Consider the following 25,181-nt stretch of genomic DNA (forward strand, 5'->3'; position numbering starts at 1 on the left):
TTCTATATTTTAATATATTTTTTGTTCAAAACTTAATTCCTATCTCCTATCAAGTAGGCCTCATATACTCATATAAAAAAAAAGTAAAATTGTTCACTGACTTTTAGTATAGAAAATATTCCATCTCAAAATGTGTCCGTCTGTCACGTTTTTAGCATTCTTACATGTACAATCAAATGGGGGGAAATTTTCAAGTCAGAAATTTTTGGTTTTTTACTTCATATTCATATTCTGCACTAAATTTTGGCCAATGAAAATGATTTCATGCTCATGTTGACAATTAAAATTCCATCTGGCAGTCAAACCATTGTAAACTCTAAAATTCGATCATTTTTATGGGTACTGGATGTTTGAGGTTGACTCCCTCGCATAAGAGGCCTCAAATGATGTTTAAGGTAATATTTTATCATGATTAGATGTTGTTTGTAATTTCTGTGTGAAAATAAATCCCACAAAGTATATTTGAGCAACTCGCCATTGCTCTAAAAAACATTGTAAAAAATGTTCAAAAATGGTCCCGTCTGTCACGTCCCGTCTGTCACGACTTTGGCAAGCCCAGGTATAAAAATCTCAGCTTTGTATTTTTTGAGTATGATGTTTACTGAGAGTTTATGTGCCAATGTTTAATTTTGGCAGCATTTTTCAATAAATCTCACTTGAGAACAGATAGAGTTTTGCAAGAATGTACTTTTTCAAAAAAATGGGTGCTTTTTCCGTCCGTCTGTCACGCTGTATTTCAATTTGCAACCATACAGCCATGGAATCACTTGGTTTCATCTTGTGTGTTTTAAATTAAATTATGACATGTTCTCTTTGACTTGGAGTATAACAGTTTGGGATATGTTTTTTTGTTGAGGCATTTGAAAAAAAAAAGACCCTAAAGACCCTATCTAAATGTCCCGTCTGTCACGCTGGAGTTAGCCACCAGTACAATATTGTTTGTATTAACCGCTTGTCCGCTCTGGGCCATCTAATAAACGCCCCCCTCCAGGCCTTAAATTTGGGGGGGCAACCATTTTCAAGGCCATGCACTGGGCAAAGACAGAAGGGCACCAGCCACCAAGGCCAACAAGTGATGAAGAATGTCTAAGTTTGACAAAGATAGGGGGCACCAAGGCCAAAAGTAACTGAAAAAGGGCAGGCAACGGCCTTGGTGACCTCCCTGAAATTTTAGCCCTACCCCTCCAATTTTTCAATGCAAAAATTGCCATGCCATATTATGTGAGCAGCCCTCAAATTAACCCATGGCATTTCGCCGTGGGTGCACATCCCCACTGCCGTAATGCCCTCAAAATATGTCCTTTACTCAAGGCAGTCACTTGCCGTGCCCTCTAATGAAGTTGCCGTCGATGCCCCAGCCCTGCCCCTTCATTATAAAATCATCGATCTATGTTTGTGTGTGTTTTCTTCACTTATGAGAAATTGCCTCGTGGTGCCCTTCTCAAATTTCCAACAGTTGCCATGATGCCCTCTTGAAATATTACAAACTGCTGTGCTGCCTTGCCTTTTCAGTGAAAATCCAAGGCAATTATCAACTTGCCCTAAAAAAATTGCCGTGCCCCTTCAGATCCTTAATTCGAGGGCTGTATGTGAGTAAGCTTTTACATCATTTATGTAAGTGACGGTCGCTTAATTGCATGGACGAAACCTAAATTATGACTCAAACTTCCATCCAGTTCATTGCCTAATTAAGGTAGAATTTCACTAATTTGAATTGATCAGATGTTTGTTTGATGATGCACTAACAGATGTAATTTTGTTTTATTTACCACAAAAATATCATGTTCCTGTTGTTCCACGCCATCTTGAATTTGAACCTGGACGCAAGTGATTCTGATTCTTCCGATGTTCGTCTGCGAACTTCTAATAAATGCCCCTCGTTTTTTTGAAAAATGCAACTCGTAATATGTACCGGACTACCTTAGGAGCAGACTAACCTATTTATTTCATATTGCAGGTATCACATTACGTCCATATCAGCTAACTGGTGTCCACTGGTTGGTGGAGCGTTACCATAGAAACCATGGCTGTATCCTTGGAGATGAGATGGGACTGGGGAAGACATGTCAGGTAAATAAAAAACCCTTTTAAAAGGGAGTGCTCAGGCATGATTGGAGCACAGGGTTGTCCAATGTTACACGCATATCACCAAAGAGATTGGACCCAACTCAAAATTGGTAAATCTGGCATGTGCGTCTTTAAGCGTCAGTGTTATTTGGTTTGTGAACGTAGCACTTGTTGTTGGCATAACACATTGAATTCAGGACGTGAACAAGCACACTTTAAATCAAAGTTTACTGGGTGCATGGTGAAACCCAGAGGTACCGGTACATTGTTGACTACTTTGCTCTCCTTGAGCGATAAACATTCACCAGAGTCGGCACTCTTTGGGTAAAATTTCTTTGAGCGTCAAACCTCACTGACTACGAAATTTCCAAGCTCAATTCATCTGTGCTTTTAGGTACTGCGGACATACACCCCTCTTTATTGTTTATTTGTTAGTTTCTTATTTAAAAGCACGGCAAGTTCTGGTATCCAACATTGAAGAGCTTATTGGATATTAATAAACATTTGTCATTCAAAGTCACATCGTGCTGAATGAGGTATCAAAATTATGAAGCACAAAATTTTCCATCTATCAATCGCTTTTCTAGTGCCTTAAACTTAAAAGGGCGTGACTCGATATATTTGGAAAATTTATGTATCATCTGTTTTTCGCGGCTCGTAGGTATGTTATAGTTAAGATTTGGTTGTTGGTAAGGTTTGAAATCTTTGTAGCGGTAGCCATTGGAGGATTAAGTTGCTGAAGGCATCTGTGGAGTAAACCCCTCCTCATATGGAATAAATGTCCCCCATGCAATTTCACAGTGACCAAACAATATAGGACTGGGATGTTAAATCTCCTCCCAGTATAGACACAGTAAATCTAAAAGAATTCTGCTGTGGGACTATACTGACTGTAGGGCAACTTTTGCTCACCTGCCCGTATGGTAGGACTACACAGTGCCAAAAGAATCCCACCATAGGACCACTGACTGTGGGACTACTTTTTAGCCACCCCACCCTTGTAGGCCTACAAAAGCCCTGCTGCACCATTATAGGACTATACGGTAAAACATGTTTCCAAGCAGGACTACATCAAATAACATCTCCCCCTGTAGGACTTACACATTATAGCATCAACATGTAACAGGTTGAATTTGACTCCCCCTCTAAGCTTAAATGGATCAGCCCAAACCCAAGGATGACCTGTTTTAACCCTGACCCGGGCCCTGACTTTCCCTCACAACTCGCCCATCACTGCCAGTAACAGGTTCCTCTCTATGCTTTCTCATCATGTACAGGTATTTAGCAAACTTCAGCATAAAAATATATTTATTGTTTATATAGGAGCAAGACTGTGTTGTGCATGTGAAGCTTTAATCAGAAGGCTTGATATAATCTTCAGTTTATTTTCTTAGGATGTATCAAACTTTTAGCTGAGATACTTGCTTATAATTATTCAACTCTTGCTCTGTATCATTGATGTTTTAAACCAGATGGTCATTATCCAGTATGATTATATTGGATTGGATTTTTACCCTGCACACTTTAAAAGTGTGAAACTGGAGATATCAGCAGATGCTTATTTCAGTGTATATTTTTTTTCATTGATAATTTTTTTATCTTTCTTCTTTTAGACTATTTCATTACTTATGTATTTATATGGATCTGGAGACAGCACAGGGCCATTCCTGATTTTATCACCATTGTCTGTGATGGGAAACTGGAAAGATGAACTCCAAAGGTAAGGCTTCAGGGAAAAGAAAAATGTGCTAAGTACAAGCTGTATCAAAATGATTGGTACCCATCAGTTTTCATCGATAATGGATGAGCCTGACAGATCAAAATTCAACATAAGATCCAAATAATTTGTAAATTAATTGCAAAAAACAAGTCATAAACTATACATTCTGGATATTTCAAATGTATCCAAAAGTGTATTTGGAAGAGGTAGGCTTTTCAATAAACATCAAAATTGATGGGTACCAATCATTTTGATACACCCTGTACTTAAAAAATTTTGAGCCAAGTTCTCATAACAATATGTGACATGTCACATCAAAAGGGGACACTTTTGGGCAGGTTATCGAATTGGAGGTTTTTACATAAATATTTTGCTCCACAACGCTCTTTTCCCCAATGAAATAGGACATTCCTAAGAGAAGATTGAGTTTGTAAGCTACCTTATTATAAAATTGGAAATTGAGATTGGCGTTTAAAAATATTATTGACAATGTTGAGAGTAGGAATTATCTTGAAAAATATCTCAAAAAATACAAGATGCCAGTTATATTCCGAGTTTCAGACAATATTTTAAACATTTTAAATAGTATCACAAATTCGCAACAAACCCAAATTGTGAAAAAATCACCCCTGTTAGATATTTGGCTATATCTCCATTTATGATCCAGCCCAAAAATGTCTCCTTTTGACATGACATGTCACATATCCTAAGTTGCATCTGCCTCCATAAACTATATGCGGCTGTGTTCCTGTTGTCTGGAACTATATTGTATACCGGTGATAACGGCCACTTGGCAGATGCTCATACCTAGAAAGATTAAGAGGTCTCGGTTGGATTGTGAAACTTCAAGCAAGTCTATGGTTTGGCGCAGAGTGCCTGTGTAAAAAGTCCTCTGATCTGTCAAAATTAAAGATCTTTGCATTTTGGTTTGGTAAATCATAATTATTTTCTTGTTTGACTGTCATGACATTTGCAATTAGTTGTGTGTGTTTTATGGTGGAGTGTGAAACTTGTGTAGAGGGAAAATATCTCATTCAAGGAAGGAAGAACACCAAGAATATTAATCAAATTTTATGAAGTTGATTGATTTTTGACAAGTTGGCATTGATGCTGCCATGCTACAGAGAGAAGAACACCCCATCTCTCTCATTTTTCCAAGGTGGAAAAATCAAAAAGTGAATTAATTTTTATTTTGCAGATTTACACCAGGTCTGGAGGTTGTGTCATATATGGGAGATAAAGAGAGGAGGGAGGAGCTGAGACAATCTGTGACAGACTCTGACACATGGAATGTGGTGCTTACTACATACGAGGTAAGAATCTTGTGTCTACTTTTCAGAGAACCTGCAACAGTTTTATGCCTTAAAACTGTTCACAGTTCACAAGGTTCAGTCACACAAATGAATACCTGAGTGGAAGAAGGGCCCAACTCCATCAGAACTGTTTTTGAGATATTAAGAAAAAACTTAATATTTGGAAAAAATTTTACAGGCAGAATGTTTTCATTTTCAGGGGACCTTTAATACATACAATATTACATACATTCGAAATTATATATGTTTCCATGGCAACGGTACAGGTCTTAATAGTAATATGAGCTGGAGTTGGGCCCTTCTTCATCTAATATATTACAAGTACCAGTTCCGTAAGCAGATGTTGAAATTTGGTAATTATCCATTAATTGCACAAGAAGAAGCATGTAATATGTTAGCAAGGAAGTTTATTGTAGTGAAAAGCAGATTTCATGGATGAACAAAATTCCTCTTTAACTCAATATTTATGGAAGAAGGGCCTAATTCCATGGAGTTGGGCCTTTCTTCCATGAAAACCATGATTAAGTGTAACCGGAAGACTATTTGGAGAGTGGATTTTGGCTCATCTTTCACACACAAGGAAGAACAGTCTGCGGGCAATAAAATGCTGGGTCTAACTCATTTTGGTAAAAAATTGGAGTTGGGCCCTTCTTCCACTCAGGTATTCAAATGATTTCTTTAAAATTGAATGTATAACAATTGCATGTTTAGTTCTGTACATGGTCTGCATATGGCTAGGATTACAGAATGGGTGTGTAGGGATGGGTAGAGTGTATTTTGATGGGGTGTTTTTTGTGGGTAAGTGTCATAATGTGTGTAAAGTGTGCATTTTGTTGGAGAGATGTCATTTGCTAGTGACACACATTTATAAAGTGTTCATCTATTCTTGATTTTGTTTCTTTTTCGATCCATACAGATTTGCCTAAAAGATGCGACATTCTTGCAACAATTCAGCTGGGCTGTGCTGGTCGTAGATGAAGCAAAAAGGCTCAAAAATCAAAACTCGCTTCTACACCAAACGCTTAAAGAGGTAAAAGAGTAGACTGTTTTTTATGTAACTCTGAGACTGCACATTTATCTACTTAATTACATTCATTTAAAACAGCCAATATTTTGGTTTGCACTTGTCCCGTACTTTTGACTAACCAACCACACCAACCACACAGCATTTTTCACATGAGTGAGTTCCTCCTGTCTCAGACTATCCCAATTGTAGACAGGAAGTCATCACAGCACCACCATCTGCTGAAGATGGAAACCGCCTTGTCAGAATGATCAAAGTTGGTCCTAATTTGTATACTTTCTTTCACCTCAAGTTTGGGGTGACATCAAATACTGCAAACTGCAGTGTACTGTAGGGGTGCATTTGTAACTGCATTCAAACTGTGGAGGTATGTGTGTTTTGCCACATACCATCTGTGGAGTCTGCTAACAACCGTGGAGCTCCTCAGTTGGAGATAACCTAAAAAAATGAGGGTTTTGAGCTATACAGGGGGTATACCACCTGCCATTTTCTGACTTGATCAACCTCCACAGTACATGGCGGTTGCTGTCAGATATGTGTAAAATAATCTCCCCAGTTTGAATGTGGGTGTGTGAATATCCCCAGTTGGAATACACACACCCCCACACTTGGCAGCATTTACATGGGGGTGTGTGTGTATAAACTTGATCAGTGGGATTAGGGTAGTATATACGATTAGGTACTGCGATCAGTGAATACACCTACGCCAGTACCAAACTCAAGTTCAAACAAAGTGTAGTGTTGAGATGAAATCTCTATACTGAGTTTCTTTACCACATCAAATGATGAGATCCTCTTGTATGTTTTCATTTGTATAGTTTGACATCAAACACAGAGTCCTGTTAACAGGCACACCTGTACAGAACAACCTTCAAGAGTTGTATGCACTGCTATCCTTCATAGCCCCACGGGTCTTCAGACCAAGTATAAGTGATGACTTTGTAGAGGAATATGATGATATTAGTAGTGACAAAGGTAGGATTGGTTTTACTTTGGAAAACTCATTGCTCTTCAGTGTGATTAGTTAGTGTATTGTAGTGTAGTGAGCAGACCCCTAACTGGTTAGGGTCTACATACTTCTTTCAGCTGTTTGTAATTTTACCCAGGTACATTTTATATTTGTATATTCTACTCGCAGCACTATTTAAAGGCCTAAAAAGATTTCTAATGCCCTTTTGATCAGAAAAAATATGGGTGCAATTTTTTTTCTTTATTTGAGTTTTCATGTATTTGGTATAAAATTTGCAAAATATTCTGACTATTGATAATTTGTATCGCACAACTCTAAGACTCAGTACACCGGTCGATCTTACCGTTTCCGATGTTGATTAAGATACTTCTTGCATCGATCCCGAGATGCGGAAAAAACCAATAGTCATTTTGTCCCACATAAATGAATAAATAACAAAAACCCCCCGATCCCCCGAGTGGACTCATCCATCTGGTGACGTCACACACGATAATCACCCCTTATCCTCCTTGGTTTCTAGATGAGGTAGACGTGTGGATTTTTCGTTACCAACGCTAAGTATCATTACGAACCAAAGGATTTAGATATACAGTTTGTTTGTTACACCTGAGGTAAAAACCAACCAGTATAGTGCGCTAGGGAGATAGTTTTGTCGACATTTTTGGCTAGAAAAGTGACAAAAAGCGATCCAAAAACTTAGCTTGTATGAGTGTTTCCGTTCAGTATCACGGGACACACGTTTTCAAAATGGCCGCCCTTAGGACGCCATTTTATTTTTTGTTCTCACGTAAAACAACTATAGCAGACTAGTAAGTTACAATAGATGTTTGTACAGTACTGTGTATACATGTATGGTGAGTGATTATCGCTATGTTTATGGTGTGCTCTATCGTTATATCTTTCAGTACGCGTCTGATGACGAGTTACTGCTAAGAGTTCGTGGGTTTCGAAGGACCAGCCTGACAAATCTATACCAAAAGGGTTTCAGTGTTTCATCCCTTTGTACATATATTTTTATATCATACCACTACATCAGCGACAGCCACTGTGCGTGTGGGTCTGTTTATTGGGCTTGAGCTTGTGTTCGGGGGGGTAGTGCTATACGCTCCCCGATTACTACAATGTCCAGGCCTTGTCAATCATGCCCTTCCCTTGTGGCAGAGTGGGACCCGCATCCACTCTGCTACACTCACAGGGATTGCTCTAAATCAAATAAGTGTGCTTCTTTTTTGCATAGGCTTATCGGACATTCACTTGAGGATTTAGAAAGTAGCGCTGTTTGGGTCTTCGACACAGACAGAAAAACGAAGACCAAGAAACAGAAGCCTACAGGTAAGATTGATATGGTAGGTACTAGCGCGGCGGCAAGGGCCACGCTAAGGTAACCTCTGGGGCTCCGGTCCCGGGCAAGCAGGCGGACCCTCCGGGGACTGCTAGCGAGCCCGAAGGCCTAGCAGCCAGCGAAAGCACTGACATAACGTCTAAGCTAGTAGCAGGCAGCAGGGCGGTACTTGCCCTAACAGGCGAGTACCAGTCTACCAGTGAGATCTCTAGCGAGTTTCTTGCAGGTGGACACCCGTCTATTGCTGGCGAACGGCGGGTCTAGCACCCGCGAAGTAGCCGGCGACGGACAGTATGCCAAGGGCACCCTGGGCTTGCCTGGGTTGAATCCTAGCATACAGCGTGCGAACGGACCTCCGGGCTTGCCTCGGCGGTCTGTAACGCAGCGTGCCAGTGGAACCCGGGCTTGCCTGGGTTGATCCACGACACGCAGCACGCCTTTCGTTCCCCGCAAGGGTCGAATGAAAACGTGCATGGGTTTAGCAGAGACGATACCGGGGCTAACGCTTCGGGTGTAGGCTTAGCAGAACCAACTGGGGTTGTCACACGGCAGCGTTCCATGGCGGGACCGCCGAGTCATGCCCTGGGCCTTGGAATGGCTGCCGGCTGTCCTCCGGGACTGGCTAGCGGCTATACCGGGGTTGGGCTCGCAGTCTCTCACGGGACAGCGACCCAAGTGCAAGCGGTGGCAGCTACCGAGGCGAGCTACGGCTCGACTTCAGTGGTAGCCACTATGCACGCCCATAGCTGCCGTGAGTGGTCCGCCACACACAGCGACCTTGGCGAGGCTCAAGAGGTTAGGGTAGGTAGTTTGAACAGCCTGGCTGATCAACAACCCACTTATGTCCTCGAGAGCCAGCAGAGCGTGGGTGATCCATTACAGTCAATGGGTCGATTACCCTCTTATGATCGATCACTATCTATTCAGCGGAGCATGGCTCCATTGATTGATACTGCCTATTCAGGTAGCGAGGTGACTGATCGGGGGTATACACGCTCAGCTACCCGTGATACTAGGCAAGCTCCTTTTAGCCAAGGGACAGCCAGTATAGCGGGGTACCCATACACACGGCTTGATCCTCTAGCGGGGCACGCTGTGAGGCATGGGTACAGTGGTACGCAGCCGGGAGCCCTACCGGGCACCTACGCTACAACCACGCAGGTACCGCAGTACTGTCCTGGTTGCCACAGTCTCTGTGGCAACAGAGGAGGCGGTACTGGTACTGCCGTTCCATGGGGTTTCCCTGGCGGCGGATCCTTTCAGGGTCAGCTACCGACAGGGTCTAGCCCGCGGTATCCGCCGCAGGGTGGTTTCTTCCACGGTCTAGCACCGTGGCAAGTGCCGCCTAGCGATGGGCAAGCAGTACCACCAGCTGTTACCCAGGCTGGGCGGCGAGTGGCTAACCCTGATACAGCTCAGGGTAGGCCGCACGCTGCTATGGCTAGGGCGACAGCAGCGAGAGCGTCACGCGGATCCCGGGTGCTATGGCTAGCATCTCGGGGTCTGGCGGGAGTACTCCCTCTTCTGCTGGTGTTCAGTTGGCTAGCCACACGGTGGCGACACCTCCTGTCCACCTTCAGATGCCCGTCGTCAGATCTCTTCCTCATCAGAGAGTGAGTCAGAGTCTGAAGGCGAGGAAAGGAGTCGGAAGATGAAACCAGTAGCGCCTCACAGTCTGATGAGGACTGGGCAGCTAGCTTCAGGTAGCCTGCCCCCGCTTCCCCGTGAGGAACTCGCTAGCAATGGTCTGCCTGCGGACACCGCTGAGGTGATGAGCCGTGTGGCCCAAGGTTTGGGCCTGGCTTTCTCTCAGGAGGAGTCCGTTCAGGAGGACCAGGGCATCTTTTTCAGTAGGATGCCCAGCTAGCGCGTCCACACAAGGGTCGCCCGCACTTGCATTCCCCGGCGGACCTCAAGGGTAGGTTTCGTGGGGCTGTCAGGCTCGCTGGAGCTTGACGCCCGGCGTGCTTGCACGCTTCCACTGCGTGTTTCGCAGGAGGACTCTGAAACCTACCTCAGGGTCCCTGACATGGATCCAGAGCGTTGCCAGCGCCTGCCGCTGGCGGCCAAAGGCGCACGGGTCGCTCTCCCCCAGTGGGAGGAGGAGCTAAAGCTCATCGATAAGCGAGCACGCCGCTTATCAGAGTCTCTAGCGTCGCTACCACGCTTGCCGAGCACCTCGGTAGGAAGGTAGCGAACGACCACGGGCAACGTCGAACTCTTCCATGAGGTTAATCTGTTAGCGGTGCTAACAGCTAACCTCAACGAGAGTTCTATGGGCCTAGCCCATAGGATGTCACTACGCCGCCCGGAGAATGCCTGTCTGTCCCTCCAGTCAACTTATGGCTCCGACTTTGCTGAAGCAATGAAGAAGTCAGACTCGGTGGGACAGGGGCTACTCTTTGGACAGGCCTTTTGCGCTACGGTAGAGGACCGGGCAAAGAAGGCCACCAATGAGAGCACTCTGAAGAAGTCAGAGGCTGCCCTGACCAAGGGGAAGGGCAGTAAGGCGAAGAAGAAGCACAAGAAGAAGAAGTCTTCTAAGCGTTCTTCAGCGCCAGCTCCGGCTTCAGCAGGACGCGCACCACAGACTACACCCGAGCCTGAGGCTACTCCAGCACCTCCCAAAAAAACTGGGAAGCGCAAGAGTAGTGCTGGATCGTATGGCAAGCCCCCTAAGAAGAGCCGTTCTTCTAAGGGTGGCAAACCAGATCGGTCCTGAGGGCACGGCGCGGTCGACAGTCCATGCCGGCAGGCCTTGGACTTCCACAGGATTCCCCTGTGGGCGGCAGCTGTGCATTACGCCCAGAGATGGCATGCCATCTCACCGGGCGCCTGGGTATTGTCAGTGGTCAGTGGGGGTTACAGGCTGGAATTTACCAGCCACCCCTTGTGCGCCTGCACGATTCAGAGGTCCACGGTAGTGCCGCCAGACGGCCCCCAGCGTCGGGCACTACTGTCAGAGGTCACTCAGCTTCTCACGAAGCAAGCGATTGTCCCGGTCTACCCCCTTTCACCAAGGGGTTTTGGAGCACTTTTTCTGGCTCCAAAGAAGACCGGCGACTGAGGCCCATTCTGAACCTCAAGCCGTTGAACGAGTTCATCAGGCCCAAGAGGTTCAGAATGGAGACTCTCGCTTCGGTGCTAGCCTGCCCCATCAAGGGTATGTGGGCGGCATCGCTAGATCTCTCGGACGCATATCTGCATGTTCCGATCACACCTCAAGATCAGAGGTTTCTCGCTTCAAGGTACAGGGTCAAACTTACCAGTTTCGATGCCTGCCATTCGCTTGTCCACCTCCCCAGAGTGTTTACACTCCTGGTCAGGCGGTGGCAGCGTACCTGAAGCGCAGGGGAGTCAACATGTGTTGCTACCTGGACGATTGGTTCATTCTGGACGCACCCCACTGGAGACACAGTGTCTCGTGGAGTTAGTAGTCCGTGCGGTGCGGGACCTGGGATTTCTGATCAACGTCAAGAAATCCAATTTGGTCCCGACGAGACACCACTATTCTTAGGGGCCCAGATCAACCTCAAGGAGGGATCGCGGCGCCCTCACCGAGAGGGTGAGAACATGGCGAGGTGTGCCCGACTCTTGGCCGAGTCAGAGGGGGCACCCGCTGTGGCATGGATGAAGGTTTTGGGCCTTATGGCCAGTATGGTAGACCTCGTATCGTACTGCCGCTTTCACATGAGGCCTATACAACTACACCTTCTAGCCTTTTACAGGCCCAGTCGTCACCCAATATCCCTCGCGGTTCCGATGTCGGAGATCGCGCGAGAGGCACTCTGCTGGTGGACCCATCAGCCCAATTTGACTCAAGGTGTCAGGTTTCCTGCACCAGCGGTGCGTCCACGTAGTGACGACCGACGCGTCAAAGCTGGGCCGGGGGGGCCACATCCACGGGGACTCAGCCTCGGGCCTATGCACGGCCACGGAGCCGGAGTTCCATATCAACCTTCTCGAACTTTGGGCAGTGGAGAGAACTCTCCAGCATTTCGAGAAGGTGATCGTGATCTCATATCGTTGTCCAAACAGACAACACAACCGTGGTGGCCTACCTCAACAGACAAGGGGCACCAGGTCACCACGGTTGTGCCTGCACGCACTTTTCGCCTGATAGGGTGGTGCAAGGCCAGGCAGATTACGTTGAGAGCGATGCACATAGCGGGAGTCACCAACATCCTCGCGGACGATCTGTCACGAGGAAAGGTGTCGGGACCTACAGAATGGTCCCTTGCTCCGCAGGTCGCCCAGACGCTCTTCGAGGTGATGTACCACCCCGCGATAGATTTGTTCGCATCTCATCGAAATCATCAGCTGCCGGTGTACTGCTCGAGGGTCGCAGACCCACAGGCATTCGCCGTGGGCGCTCTGTCCGTGAGACTGGGGAGGAATGACTGCTTCGCTTTCCCCGATCTCACTGCTCGCAAGGGTGGTGACCAAGATCGGGAGGAGGATTGCAACGTCATTCTGATACCACCGTTCTGGCCGAAACACCTGTGGTTTCGACCGATGGTGGATCTACTCCCGAGTTACCAAATCTACTCCGGATGCCGGAGGAGAGGTACCAAGTCTACCACTAGAGCACCTGCAGTTAGCTGCATGGCCCTTATCAGGAACGTCTTGCGGCGGAGGGAGGCTTTTCATCAGAAGCTGCTTCTCTCATCGCCGGGGTAGACGAGTCTACCCTCCGTCACGTATAGTCAGCGTTTGGCTCCCTACTACGCATGGTGCGATGAGAAATACATCTCCCACTAGAGCCCCTGTGCCTCTAGTGGCAGATTTTCTGACAGAAAAGTTCAGGTCAGGACTTCAGCAGGCAGCGATAGCCAACTACAAGTCAGCCATTCTCTCGATTCATCGGGATTTGAAGGCGGGTCGACTATCAATTCAGATGGGTCCCTAAGTCTTCTTCTCGACGGTATGTTCAGCGGCGCCCGCCGAAAGGAAGGTGGTCCCTCCATGGGACCTCAACACAGTCTTGGAGTATATTAAGGGTCCCCTTTTGAGCCCCTGTCAAAAGCGACCCTTAAATACGTCACTCTTAAGACGGCCTTTCTTCTGGCGTTGGCTTCGGGTCGGCGCTGCTCGGAGTTGCACGCAGTCTCGAAGTCAGCCTCCGTATTACTAACAACGGAGCGACGCTGTTTCTTCGCCCGGATTTCCTTGCAAAAAATGAGCGAAGTACATTCCGACACTCGCCCCTCTTCCCCCCCAGTATTGGGCAGGGTTCGTCAATAGCCGAAGACAGGTTGTGGTGCCCGGTGAGGCGCTACAGCACTACCTTGGCGAACACAAACCTTAAGAGGGGCTCATGACCGCTTATTTATCACCCACGCAGAACCGCACGGTCCAGCCGCTAAGCAGACTCTGGCACGGTGGCTGGTCCAGGTGTTGGTGGACTCGGGGGCGGCAAAAGACTCTCGCCCCAAGGCCCACTCAACCAGATCTATCTCATCATCGTGGGCCTACCATAGGGGGGTCCCCATTGAAGAGATTTGTCAGGCTGTGTCCTGGAAGAACCCGTCGTCCTTTTCCACGGTTTACTACAAAAGCGTAAACCAGCGACCAGGCGATAAGTTCACCAGGGCTGTTCTGGGGAGATAACATGGTGGTTGGGTATCAGGTGTTTTGCGGACAATCAGAATTCCAACATGGTAAGAACCAGTGTTTCTATTCTTAACCACTGCACTTTCAGTTCAGGGTTTTGTCTGTTCACGTAGTCTTTCTGTTTCCGGCCGTGAGGGGGAAATAGTTTGACCTCGCGATTACCATGCTACCCACTCCCGATCCTTATCAGATGCTGGCCAATCTTGTACCTCCATCCGTCGGTTACTTGCTAGATCGATCTTTCAGATGTTGATGCAAGAAGTATCTTAATCAACATCGCCGAAGCGGTAAGATCGACCGGTGTACTGAGTCTAGTCCCAAACAAAATGTTTGGTAGACTCATAACCGGTCGCGATCTTACCTTTCGATGTTGATTATCCCGACCCGGCCGCCCCTACAAGTTTGGCGGTAGGGGCTGCCCAAGTCGGATAAGGGATGATTATCGTGTGTGGCGTCACCAGATGGATGAGTCCACTCGGGGATCGGGGGTTTTGTTATTTATTCATTTATGTGGGACAAAATGACTATTGGTTTTTCCGCATCTCGGGATCGATGCAAGAAGTATCTTAATCAACATCGGAAAGGTAAGATCGCACCGGTTATGAGTCTACCAAACATTTTTGTTTGGGACTATTTTGTTTTATTATATACTATATAAATTATATTTTGATATTGGCCCTTAAATGACAGGACTCTGAAACTGTTATGCTAACTCTACTTTGAATGTGTCATTTCTAAATATTGTTATCATTATTTTCCCCTTTATCCACAGTTAAAAATGATCTCCATTCCATTTTACTACCATTCCTACTGAGAAGGACCAAATCCGAAGTGGTTTTAGATTTACCAAAGAAGTCTGAGGTACGGTACATAAATAACGGTGGTAGTAGGCTTTGATTTTATGCCACATGTTATTTGATTTATGTTTGGTGTCTTATTTAGGCTCATGTAAATTCACAATCAGTGTGTGCAGTCTCCCAGTCACAAAAAACACACTGCATTTGGTGCTGCAAGCAAATATGTGTGCATAACATTCTGTTTCGCCTATTACCATTAATGTAAAGTGGTACAGATAGTGATCCCACATAGTAGGATTTCTTTTCATATCATACAAGTCTTGATTCCTTTTGTGAATACTAATTATGTTTGCTAAAACTTGCATAAAGAATCACAAAATCCATTAAGTAATCAGCTGGTGGCTAGCTAGTGTGGATGATGCAAGGGGACTGGACACTGCATGAGAACTTGGTCCTGATTATCAGAGGGAAAAGCGAGCATCCAAAAAGGGCTGATTTTACACAATATTTGAAGCTTTGGTATTTATATCTTGGTGTTTTGTTTATTTACAGGTTTTGTTATACCATGGGTTGTCTGCATTGCAGAAGAAGCTTTATAAAGCTGTACTCACCAAGGATATAGGTAAGTTGAAGGAATTCCAAAGGAACACAACAAATACTTCCAGAAATCTTGATGAATTTCAATGTAGTTGTAATAAGAAATACCCTTTCAATGAGCCAATCATTCAATATTTCTGAGTTCCGACTTCTTTCCCTTCAGATAGCAAAAAACCCATGGGCATGATTAGGGTTCAAATAAATACAAGAAATTGTCTTGAAATACAATATCGCAACTACAGCATGTTTAAACTACTGATATTTTTTATGGTGTGCTTTGTTCCTGTTCCTTCCTATACAGAGGCTTTTGAACAGGCTGGTTCCAGTACTTCTTATGGTCCATCTAAAACAAGGTTAATGAATGTGTTAATGCAGCTGAGGAAAGTGGTGAACCATCCATATCTCTTTGATGGTAAGTCGATTCTTTGCAACTAAAAACTAAATCTCTTGCGAGGCAAGTTTTACTTTCATCGGAGGCCCAACATCGCCACGTAAAACTTATCCTGACCCGTCACTTCCCTATGACATCGGACTGGACCAGACACTTTACAGTAAAATAATTAAAAAAAATATTGGTATTAAAACAGCGCCTTGGTGGATGTGCACATCTATAAAAACGCTTAACATTTATTCCGCTGTCGTTCAAGCCTTAAAATAAGCAGACTTTTCTGCATATAATACCAGCACTATTGCATCAAGTGCAAAACTGGAACCAGGAGCAATTTGTTCTAAAAAATTGCGCCTGGTTCATGTGAATTGTCCAAGGACCAGGAGCAATTGGTGGCTTTACGAGAGCAAATTTGCTCCCCGCGACCGCTTATTTCAAGGCTTGCTGTCGTTGGAATATGGTAGCTGCCATACAATGCCCAAATACATGCTCATACCTTTGGGTGGCGCTCAATGGACAATATTCATAACAGCTCCCCATTTCTCCCCGGGTAGAGAGAGGCAAGTAAGGTAAAGTGCCTTGCCCAAGAGCACAACATGATGGTACAACCGGGGCTCAAACTCGCAATCAACTGATAAGCAAGGCAGAGCCCGTACCGCTGTGTAATACCACATGCCACAGTAGCTGCCAAGACTATCAGTGGATGTGCAGTAGTGCACGGCACATGTTGAAATGACAAAACATTAAGACTAGAATCCCTGTGGTTTCCGCACACAAGTAGAATTATGTTTTATGGTGAGTGATAGGTTCAGGGTTAGGATTGGGGGTTAAGGTAAGGGGTTGGATTATGAGATTTGGGCTAGGGTTGGCATTATGTTTGGCAGTGGTGACCACTATCTGTTGTACATTACGTCTATTTGATATTTGCTCTTTAGTAAATTACGTCTATATGATAATTGCTCTGTGGTACATTACGTCTAGTTGATATGTGCTTTGCTTCCTTTTCAGTATCCAGTCAGTGGTAAACTATAGGTTATTCCTTCATGTAATTTTATACAAAATTAGGGTTAGGATTAGTGGTAGTTTAGGGTTCGGATTAGGGTTAGGATTAGCTTACACAAAATAATTGCATGAATGATCGACCAAACCATGCTTCAATCATTCTTTAATCAGCAAGATCATTAAATATTTGAGTGCCCATAGGGTAATTGCATTCTCTTGCAGGAATTGAACCAGAGCCCTTTGAATTGCAAGAGCACTTAGTAGTCAAGGCCAGTGGTGAACTTCATCTACTGGGTCGGTTTCTGACATTCCTGTACCAGGAAGGCTGTAGTATTTTAAATAGTCTCATTGTATACTGTATTGTTATTTTCCTCTACAGGAGTTGAACCAGAGCCCTTTGAGTTGGGAGAACACTTAGTTGAGGCCAGTGGTAAACTTCATCTACTGGATCAGCTTCTGACATTCTTATATCAGAATGGTCACAAAGTGCTACTTTTCTCACAGATGACTCACATGCTTGATATCCTGCAGGACTATTTGGGCTTTAGAGGTAAGAAAGGCACACTCTTTTGGCATAACTGTAAAGTTTGGCTCACTTCAAGTTTGGTAGTGAATCACTCACATAGAATTAATCCTGCATAGTGTACTGGTACGCATACGCTTGTGGCGCTACGGTAAAAAAACAGTGACATCACTTCTGAACTTGAGGTAAACCACAGTAAAGAATACAATCTGCACCCTGTGATTTAGGGTTAGGTTTAATTTGGGATCAAAGAAATATGTCTTGCAGTGGTGTGAAGTAGGGATGCTATTAGCATAGCATGATAGGGGCAGGCGGAACATTAAAATTTGACAAATCCCATAGAAAAAATACAAACAGGCAACAACTGGTTTCCATGAATCGGCACCACTGTCCAATTGGATGACCCATGCTGCACCATTGTACGGATGTGTTTTTACATTTTTTTCCACTACAGCTGATAGGGAAGATCAATATCGTCGCTTGAAGTGAAAAACCTTGTATCTTACTTTTCAGTGAAATTTTGATTTTGTATTGATTTTGTAGCTAGCATGATAGATACTTGATACTAGCAAAGAGATTGATTGACAGATGGTGTACATTGACATTTTGTGATACACTTTGACGGTTCAGAAACAGAAAACCATAACTCCCTATGACCAGCTCCCACGAAATGTGCATAAAGTAGGTTCCTTTCCAGCTTGCTTTGGTCTTCAAAAATCAATATTTCCTTCACAATGTCTTCTGTTTTCTATTGAATTTTGTCACAACTAATGGACTGTATCTTCTATAGTGCCCTGGCCGACTTTATGATCATTTCGTGGGAGCAGGTGATTGTGAGTTTAGGCTTTCTGGCTCTCAACCCTCGATTTGATGAATTGACCTATAATTTACATCCATCTCTTGTTATACTTTCAGGGTACAGCTATGAGCGATTAGATGGCTCCGTCAGGGGAGAGGAACGTTTCCTCGCAATCAAGAATTTCAATGACCAAGATGAAACCTTTGTCTTTCTTCTGAGTACCAAAGCTGGAGGTCAAGGGTTAAATTTGACAGCTGCTGATACGGTGATATTTGTTGATAGCGATTTTAATCCTCAGAATGATATACAGGCTGCAGCTAGGGCACATAGGATAGGTCAGTCAAGGTCAGTATTGATGATGTGGGGTAGGGCAAAGATAATTTGCCAGTGAAGTGACATAATAATCGGATTAACTACCATAGCAATAGGCGAAAACAATTTTTGAATATATCGCGCTGTGTATGTCTGCAATCATAGATTGAATATAATACTGCTCTTTTCAAAGATACAAATCTTACAGGTGCGAGTGATCAGCATGATGTGTTTCAATGCAGATCACCGTGTGAAGGTACTAGTGCAGCGTGACCAGGTGGCAAAGTCCCACCATTATCTGTTAATGAGGGTTAATTGTTCCATGAAGTGCGACATATGAAAACTACCGCATATTTTTTGCAGTAATGCAACCGATTTTATAAAGTTGTTTTGCCGTTGTTATTCTACAAAAATGTTATTGTGCTTCAAAGGTAAATCTTGTTTCTGAGATGCATTCATTTGGCAAACAAATATGCTTAGTGCACCATGTACAACTATTGTTTTATCGTATAAATTGTAAAAGTTGCAAATTAAGGCTGAGACACATCAAGCTGTCTTTGCAACAGTATGCTTTTTGATCGGATTGGTCATTATCTTTCATGTCCTTTTTACAGACCAGTGAAGATAATTCGCCTCGTTGGCAGAGACAGCGTAGAAGAGCTGATATTGAGAAAGGCTGATGCTAAGCTGAAGTTAACCAATTCTGTCATAGAAGGTGGTCAGTTTTCACTTGGTGGTGCTGCAGCATTGGCAGAAAGTGCCACACAGGTGAGTCTCGCCAGAATTTTATCAGAAATGATTAATTTTTGTATTGGAAGATGGCACACATTTCTCTCTTGTTAGGCTACACCCCTAACCACAAAGGTACGCACAACACCCCATAGACTGCAGAATTCACATATGTGATGTGATCAAATCAAAATCAGTCGGAAGTCTGAAATATTGATTACCAGACATAGACAAACAAAGGAAAGAAATTCTTTTGTTGTCTACTGGTTTGGAAATGCTTTAATTGTTCTTTGGAACTAAATGTTTGATTTCAATGGGGTTTTCTGCAAAATGTACTTTTACAAACGCTTTATACAATCATGTAGAAAACTGCAAATTGAATATACCCGGCTTCAGATTGAGCGATTTTGCTTGATCACACCACATATGTGACTGTACATGACGAATGAGCCGTACATTCCTCCCCGGTCAATTTTGTTTTATTTACGTGTTTAGAAAATATACATCATAAGCTTTAAACGATATCCAGAAGCGGGGTTATGGTTTGTTGAACTTTGCTTTTTCAACAAAATGGTACCTTTCTTTGTTTCCATACTGCTGGCAATAAATATCAAACAGTCATAATTGGCGGTCATTTCAAATCATCCCCAAGTCAACGAGGTTCAATAAAGTTCTCTCATTGTTAATTGTTGGTTATACATACCTATACAAAATACAATGCCTAGTAACCCATCACTTGAACAGGATTTAGCCAAAGCAAACAAAGACCAGACCTATTTAAAATTCTATAGCCATCTAAGGTAGAACCTTATTATCCTCTTCAACAAAAGGATTATTGATTGGTGTTTGACTATCAAATGAGATAGATGTCACGCCAACTTGAGGTACCGATGAATACGACCTTCATGCACATTTTACACTGTAACTCAGAATACAATTTAGGATATTTACGGCTTATTCGTGCTGTACGGTCACATTTACTGAACAGGTCAACAATGAGTTGCCTGCAATATGACTGAGCAAGTCTTCTCTCGCTAATTCATTTGGGTGACTGACAACTTCCTCCCTTTCCATGATGAAACTAGGGTTCGTATTTAGCATTTGCCTGGTGCAAATTACAAGTTGTAGAATTAACAGAGCCATTACTTGTGTGAGTGACAAGTTGTATATTTAAACTTTTGTCAGTAAATTTCACACGAATTCAATGATTAACAAAAATAAATATACCAATAGTAAAATAATGGCTTTGAACATTGTAAGCAGCAACACAAAATGATATTGAAGCACCAGCAATATTTAAAAAAAATCCGGTCTAGTTGAAATGCTGGCAGGCAAGTTGTAAAACACAGCAACTGGTCCAATCAGTGATGACGGGCAAGTTGATCAAATTAAATCAAAAAGTTCACCATGAGCCTCAATATGATATCATGTATCTTTGATTTTTAGTAATAATTCCACATTTCTCTCTTTTATCAGCTATCAGATATGATCAAGTTTGGATTAGACAAACTACTGCAATCAGCAGAGAGCTCGGTGGTAGACGTAGATCTCAAACCCATCTTGGGAGGAAGCCTAAAAGGAGAATGGGTACTGGAGGAGAATCCTACGGAAAAAGATGAGGAAGAGGAGGAGGAAATGGAAGAGGAAGATGAAGATGATGCTGAAAAGAAAGTAAGTCACCGTTGGGTAGGAAAAACCTATGTGTCTTTGGCCCTGAATATGTTTAAAGCAAAACTGCCAACATGTTGAGGGGCCAAAGACACATAGGAGGGTTTTCCTGTGTAATATAAGATTAAGTGTAGCTCTAGACTGCTGTTGAAAAGAGAAGACTAAGAAGGTATTCCAACTCCTGATAACAATCTTGTTGAGTCCATGACCAAATGTGCTTCCTTTGGTGATCTTTAATGAGTGGTGCTTTAGTGACGCAGTAAGGTATGATGAATAACAATACTGTATGCACAGTTGATAATCAATGATTCATACAAGCACAAGACATTTCAGCCATCACTAATATTTGGATCTGTGAATACTGTGATTAAAACTGTTATCCTGGGTTTTATTATAGAATGTTACTGTGATTAAAGCATAGTAGGCTTAGTCATTCACATGGTATTTTAGTACACCATTGGGCATTACAATCATGCAAATAGTAGAAATTCAAGAAAAAATGAGGGCGTCGCTTTAGAGCAAATCACACAATATAGCTTTAATATGTAATTAGTTTGGTTGTGGAAATGTAAAATGGTACCTTGTTATCTTTTTCCCCCTGTATAGCTCACATGTACATGTTTGAAGGCAAAGATTATTCCAAAGAGCCCAGTGCTGAGGACACCAAAGCCTTTGATGAACTTGTCGCTGCTGAGATGGCTGCTAAAGAAGCCACTGTTGTTGGGCCTAGATCATTACGGAAGCACAGAGATCCAGTGGTTTTTCCTGAGCTACAAATGCCAACTAGGAAGAGGAAAGAGTTGACTGATGAGGAGAAAGAGGAGAGGAAGAAGAAGGTAGGTTTGGGGAGGAGAAAAATGAACATTTTTGTGATGCTTTTTCAGGAATTGCACATTTTAGTATAGTGTGACTTTATAGACGAATCCAACGAGCCAAGTAATGGTCAGAATTCATTCGGCCATTACTGGGTCCCTCCTACACACAGCGGGAAAAAGTGGGTAATTCGGTAATCTCATTACGGGAAGCTTTTACTGCCAGCGGAAATCTAGGGCAATTTGGCCTGAAGTTGATGTAAATGGATTTATAAGCTTAACCCATAGAAAATACGTACGCAAATTGCCCAGGCAGAATTCTCAAGCCTACTTCCTGGTTTGTCATGTTTGTGGTTCCCACCGACAGTTTTGATCAAGTATTACATAGTGCGTAATGGGATGAATGATATAACGGAAGCCAGCAAAAGCGTTACCGTTAGCCTCCACTACAGGGATACAGGCCCTTCATTATTATTACGTAATTTAGCCAATAATTTGATGGTAGAGTCTAACTTTGTTTGTGTTGCTTCAGGGCTCAGAGGGAATTTCTGTTGTGTAGGGTTTCATCACGGCGATCGGCACAAAAGGGCGCATGCGTACATTTAATTTCATACACGAGGCCAATGCATTTTTGTAGGGCTGTACACAGGACTGGGAAAAAAGCTCAACATGGGCGGAGCTAGAGTGGTAGACAAAGCAAGTTCTGTTGCGAGTTGAATTTCCGAAACTGTTGTAGTATTATACTGGCTAAGTTGTGACACTTTGATGGTTATACTTTGTGAGTAATTCATGTAACAAAGTGCTAATTGTGTTCATTTTTTTAAGCTTATTTAGGCTCATTTATGACTTGTCATATAAAACGAAAAATCACAAAAATGTTGCACCAAATTGCGTCATTTAGGTGTCATTTTTCAAAAAATTTCAACATCTGAGAGGGGCACATCCCCTCTCAGACTCCCCCTGCGCCGCATGCGCGGCGGAAAATACGACTTCGTCGGATTTACATTCCCGGGAAACTTCACATTTTTTACAGCCCTGCTCCTGCAACAAACTCGTATAGCCTCATCCATACTGAGCTGAGTAAGACAATAATTGACACTGTGTTATATTGGATCTTCGTTAATTTGTCTCAGTAACTTTATTTAAAAGATATCAAGTTCAAGTAATTGAAGATGTTTTTATTTTTTATCAAACAGAGACAAGAAGCTGCAGCTAAGAGAGCAAAGCTGCAAGAAGAAGCTGAAGTCAAGAGAGCTCAAGAAAGGAGACAAAGATTGTATGTGTCATGTAGAATTCATAATCATTTCATTTATTTATTTCAAACTTATTACACAGCATGTACATTGATATTGGACACTCCCATATGGACAAAAGCTATAAAGTTACTTTTTCACAGTGTATATAGAGCAGGGACTGCCTTTTGACGAGAGCGAGAGCAATCACTCTCTACTGCTCTCCTGAAATCTGATATAGGAGAGTGATTTTTAGCTCTCCTTAGTTGACCATTCTCTCCTTACATTCAGTTATAAATGCTCTAAACAGCTCTTCTTGAAGGCTCCAGAAGAGCTATTTAATGCTCCTGCAAATTTCAAAAGACGGTCCCTGGCTTGCGACGTCATCATAGTTCTGTGGAGTTAATGTCTGAAAAGTGTGGCATTCTGTCCAAATGTTTAGTAGTATTCATCACAGTACATAATACTAAATACTACCAATTGGTATGATGAAATTACGGATTCAATCATGTTTCACCGTTGTTCATCACCGATTAACAACAATGCGTCCGCGTCGTCTGAGTGGTTTACTTGGAAGTAAACATACATAGAAATGAACAACGGTGAAACATGATTGAATCCCTTTCAACAACGAAACAAGCTAAAGATGTCTAATTCACATGATTCTTTCATTCGGAATTTCTGTTTGTCATTGCCACTCAACATTACAAGAAGATCGCAGTATTTCTGTTGATATCAGCAATAAAACTAAAGAATAAAGCGGTAATATTTAGCTGCTACCGCCAACATAAGAGTTCATGTTTACGCATACGTTCCAGACATGACAAATTTTACGCGCTTTTGCGTAACGCGTACACGTTAACTTGTGTTCGCGTATACGCTCAAGAATAGTGTGGATTCATCCCCGATTAACAACGCTTGGCTCCTGTACAAAGGTATAGGAAGAGTTGTTGAATCGGAAATCAACAACACAAATGAAAAAAAATACATGCCACAGTGAAATATTTTAGTTGGATTATAATGCATTGCATGTATTGACAGTTTTAAGAAATCATATGTATTGAAATGAAGTTAGTTTGCCTGGCATTTAATAAATTATAGCCTCAATACCCCGAGAAATCTGAGTTGTGTTGCACTGATATTACTTCCTACAATGCAGCGAGCGTCAATAAACCTAAAGTCCATGTACTGTTTCATTTCAGGGAAAAATTATGGGAGAGGAACAGCTACGAATCGGCCAATATCGCTATGGATACAGACGACGAGGATGAAGATGAGGAGCGAGATGTGCTGGGGTTTGGTAGTGATGATGATGATGAAGGAAGTACTAGTCGTGCAATGAAATATGTGAGAGGAGACGTGACTCATCCACAGAATGCTGGGGAGAAAGATGCAATTGTGGTGCACTGTGTAGGTACGTATAAAACTTGGGAGAGAAAATGTACTGTAACTTATATTATAATTGTTCGGAGTTGTGGTACCCGCTGCTAATCATGCCTTTATGCCCAAGCGTGATGTATGTGCACAACACAACTGCATGGTGCATTATAAACCTGATGTGCATGAAAGAGGTCAACCACATATGCATATTATGCTTGATGCATGTAAAATAAAATTTATGAATGCAAAACCATGCATGAAGTTAGGTTGGGGTGGTGATGAAGATGATGCTGGTGATGATGGTGCTGTGGCGATAATGATGATGGTGATGGAGGAAGAAGCTGAGATGATTATCATGATAATGATGAGGAAGATAATTGTCCTTAATTGGTGTCTTTTCTTCTTGCATTGTTTCTAGATGACAGTGGTGCATGGGGCCAAGGAGGTATTTTCAGTGCTTTAGCCAGGAGGAGTGATGCCCCAGAGATTCAGTATGAAATTGCAGGCAAAATGAAAGGTAATACAACAATAATTACATAATCAATCGGTACCAATATTCCAACATGAATTCTCAAACCCATCACCAAAATATTTTGAGTGGTACAAAACCATTGGCGGTTCCAGGGGGCGCCCACACAAAGTCAGGCACCGCTCTGCAAAAATACACATAGACAGCAGACCTGCCAACTGTCCCTCATTTTGAGGGACTGTCCCTCATTTGGGGTTTACCACAGTGAAAAAGAGGGACAGTCCTGTTTTCTGAATATTTCGGTGATGGCAAATTTAAATGTAAGAACAACAAAAAATGATGAAAATTTCACTTAAAAATTTTATTATAGCATTCTCTTTAGTCTATTGTGATAAATTCAGACCTGCAAAAACCTTCTCTGAAT

General features: G+C 43.2%; 1 protein-coding gene across 1 annotated transcript in view; it reads left to right on the forward strand.

The window, feature by feature from the left end:
* Positions 1-25,181, forward strand: part of LOC140139010 (chromodomain-helicase-DNA-binding protein 1-like) — a 42,165-nt gene that overhangs the window by 13,240 nt on the left and 3,744 nt on the right. The window contains exons 2-17 of the mRNA XM_072160792.1: positions 1,958-2,070; positions 3,681-3,787; positions 4,986-5,100; positions 6,017-6,130; positions 6,943-7,099; positions 14,822-14,910; positions 15,399-15,468; positions 15,745-15,855; positions 17,213-17,383; positions 18,272-18,500; positions 19,082-19,235; positions 20,673-20,871; positions 21,471-21,700; positions 22,873-22,952; positions 24,111-24,322; positions 24,707-24,805. Of these exons, the coding sequence (XP_072016893.1) occupies positions 1,958-2,070; positions 3,681-3,787; positions 4,986-5,100; positions 6,017-6,130; positions 6,943-7,099; positions 14,822-14,910; positions 15,399-15,468; positions 15,745-15,855; positions 17,213-17,383; positions 18,272-18,500; positions 19,082-19,235; positions 20,673-20,871; positions 21,471-21,700; positions 22,873-22,952; positions 24,111-24,322; positions 24,707-24,805 (2,250 nt within the window). The remainder of the gene's footprint in view (positions 1-1,957; positions 2,071-3,680; positions 3,788-4,985; positions 5,101-6,016; positions 6,131-6,942; positions 7,100-14,821; positions 14,911-15,398; positions 15,469-15,744; positions 15,856-17,212; positions 17,384-18,271; positions 18,501-19,081; positions 19,236-20,672; positions 20,872-21,470; positions 21,701-22,872; positions 22,953-24,110; positions 24,323-24,706; positions 24,806-25,181) is intronic.

Source organism: Amphiura filiformis, chromosome 18 (genome assembly GCF_039555335.1).
Source record: "Amphiura filiformis chromosome 18, Afil_fr2py, whole genome shotgun sequence".
NCBI lineage: Eukaryota > Metazoa > Echinodermata > Ophiuroidea > Amphilepidida > Amphiuridae > Amphiura > Amphiura filiformis.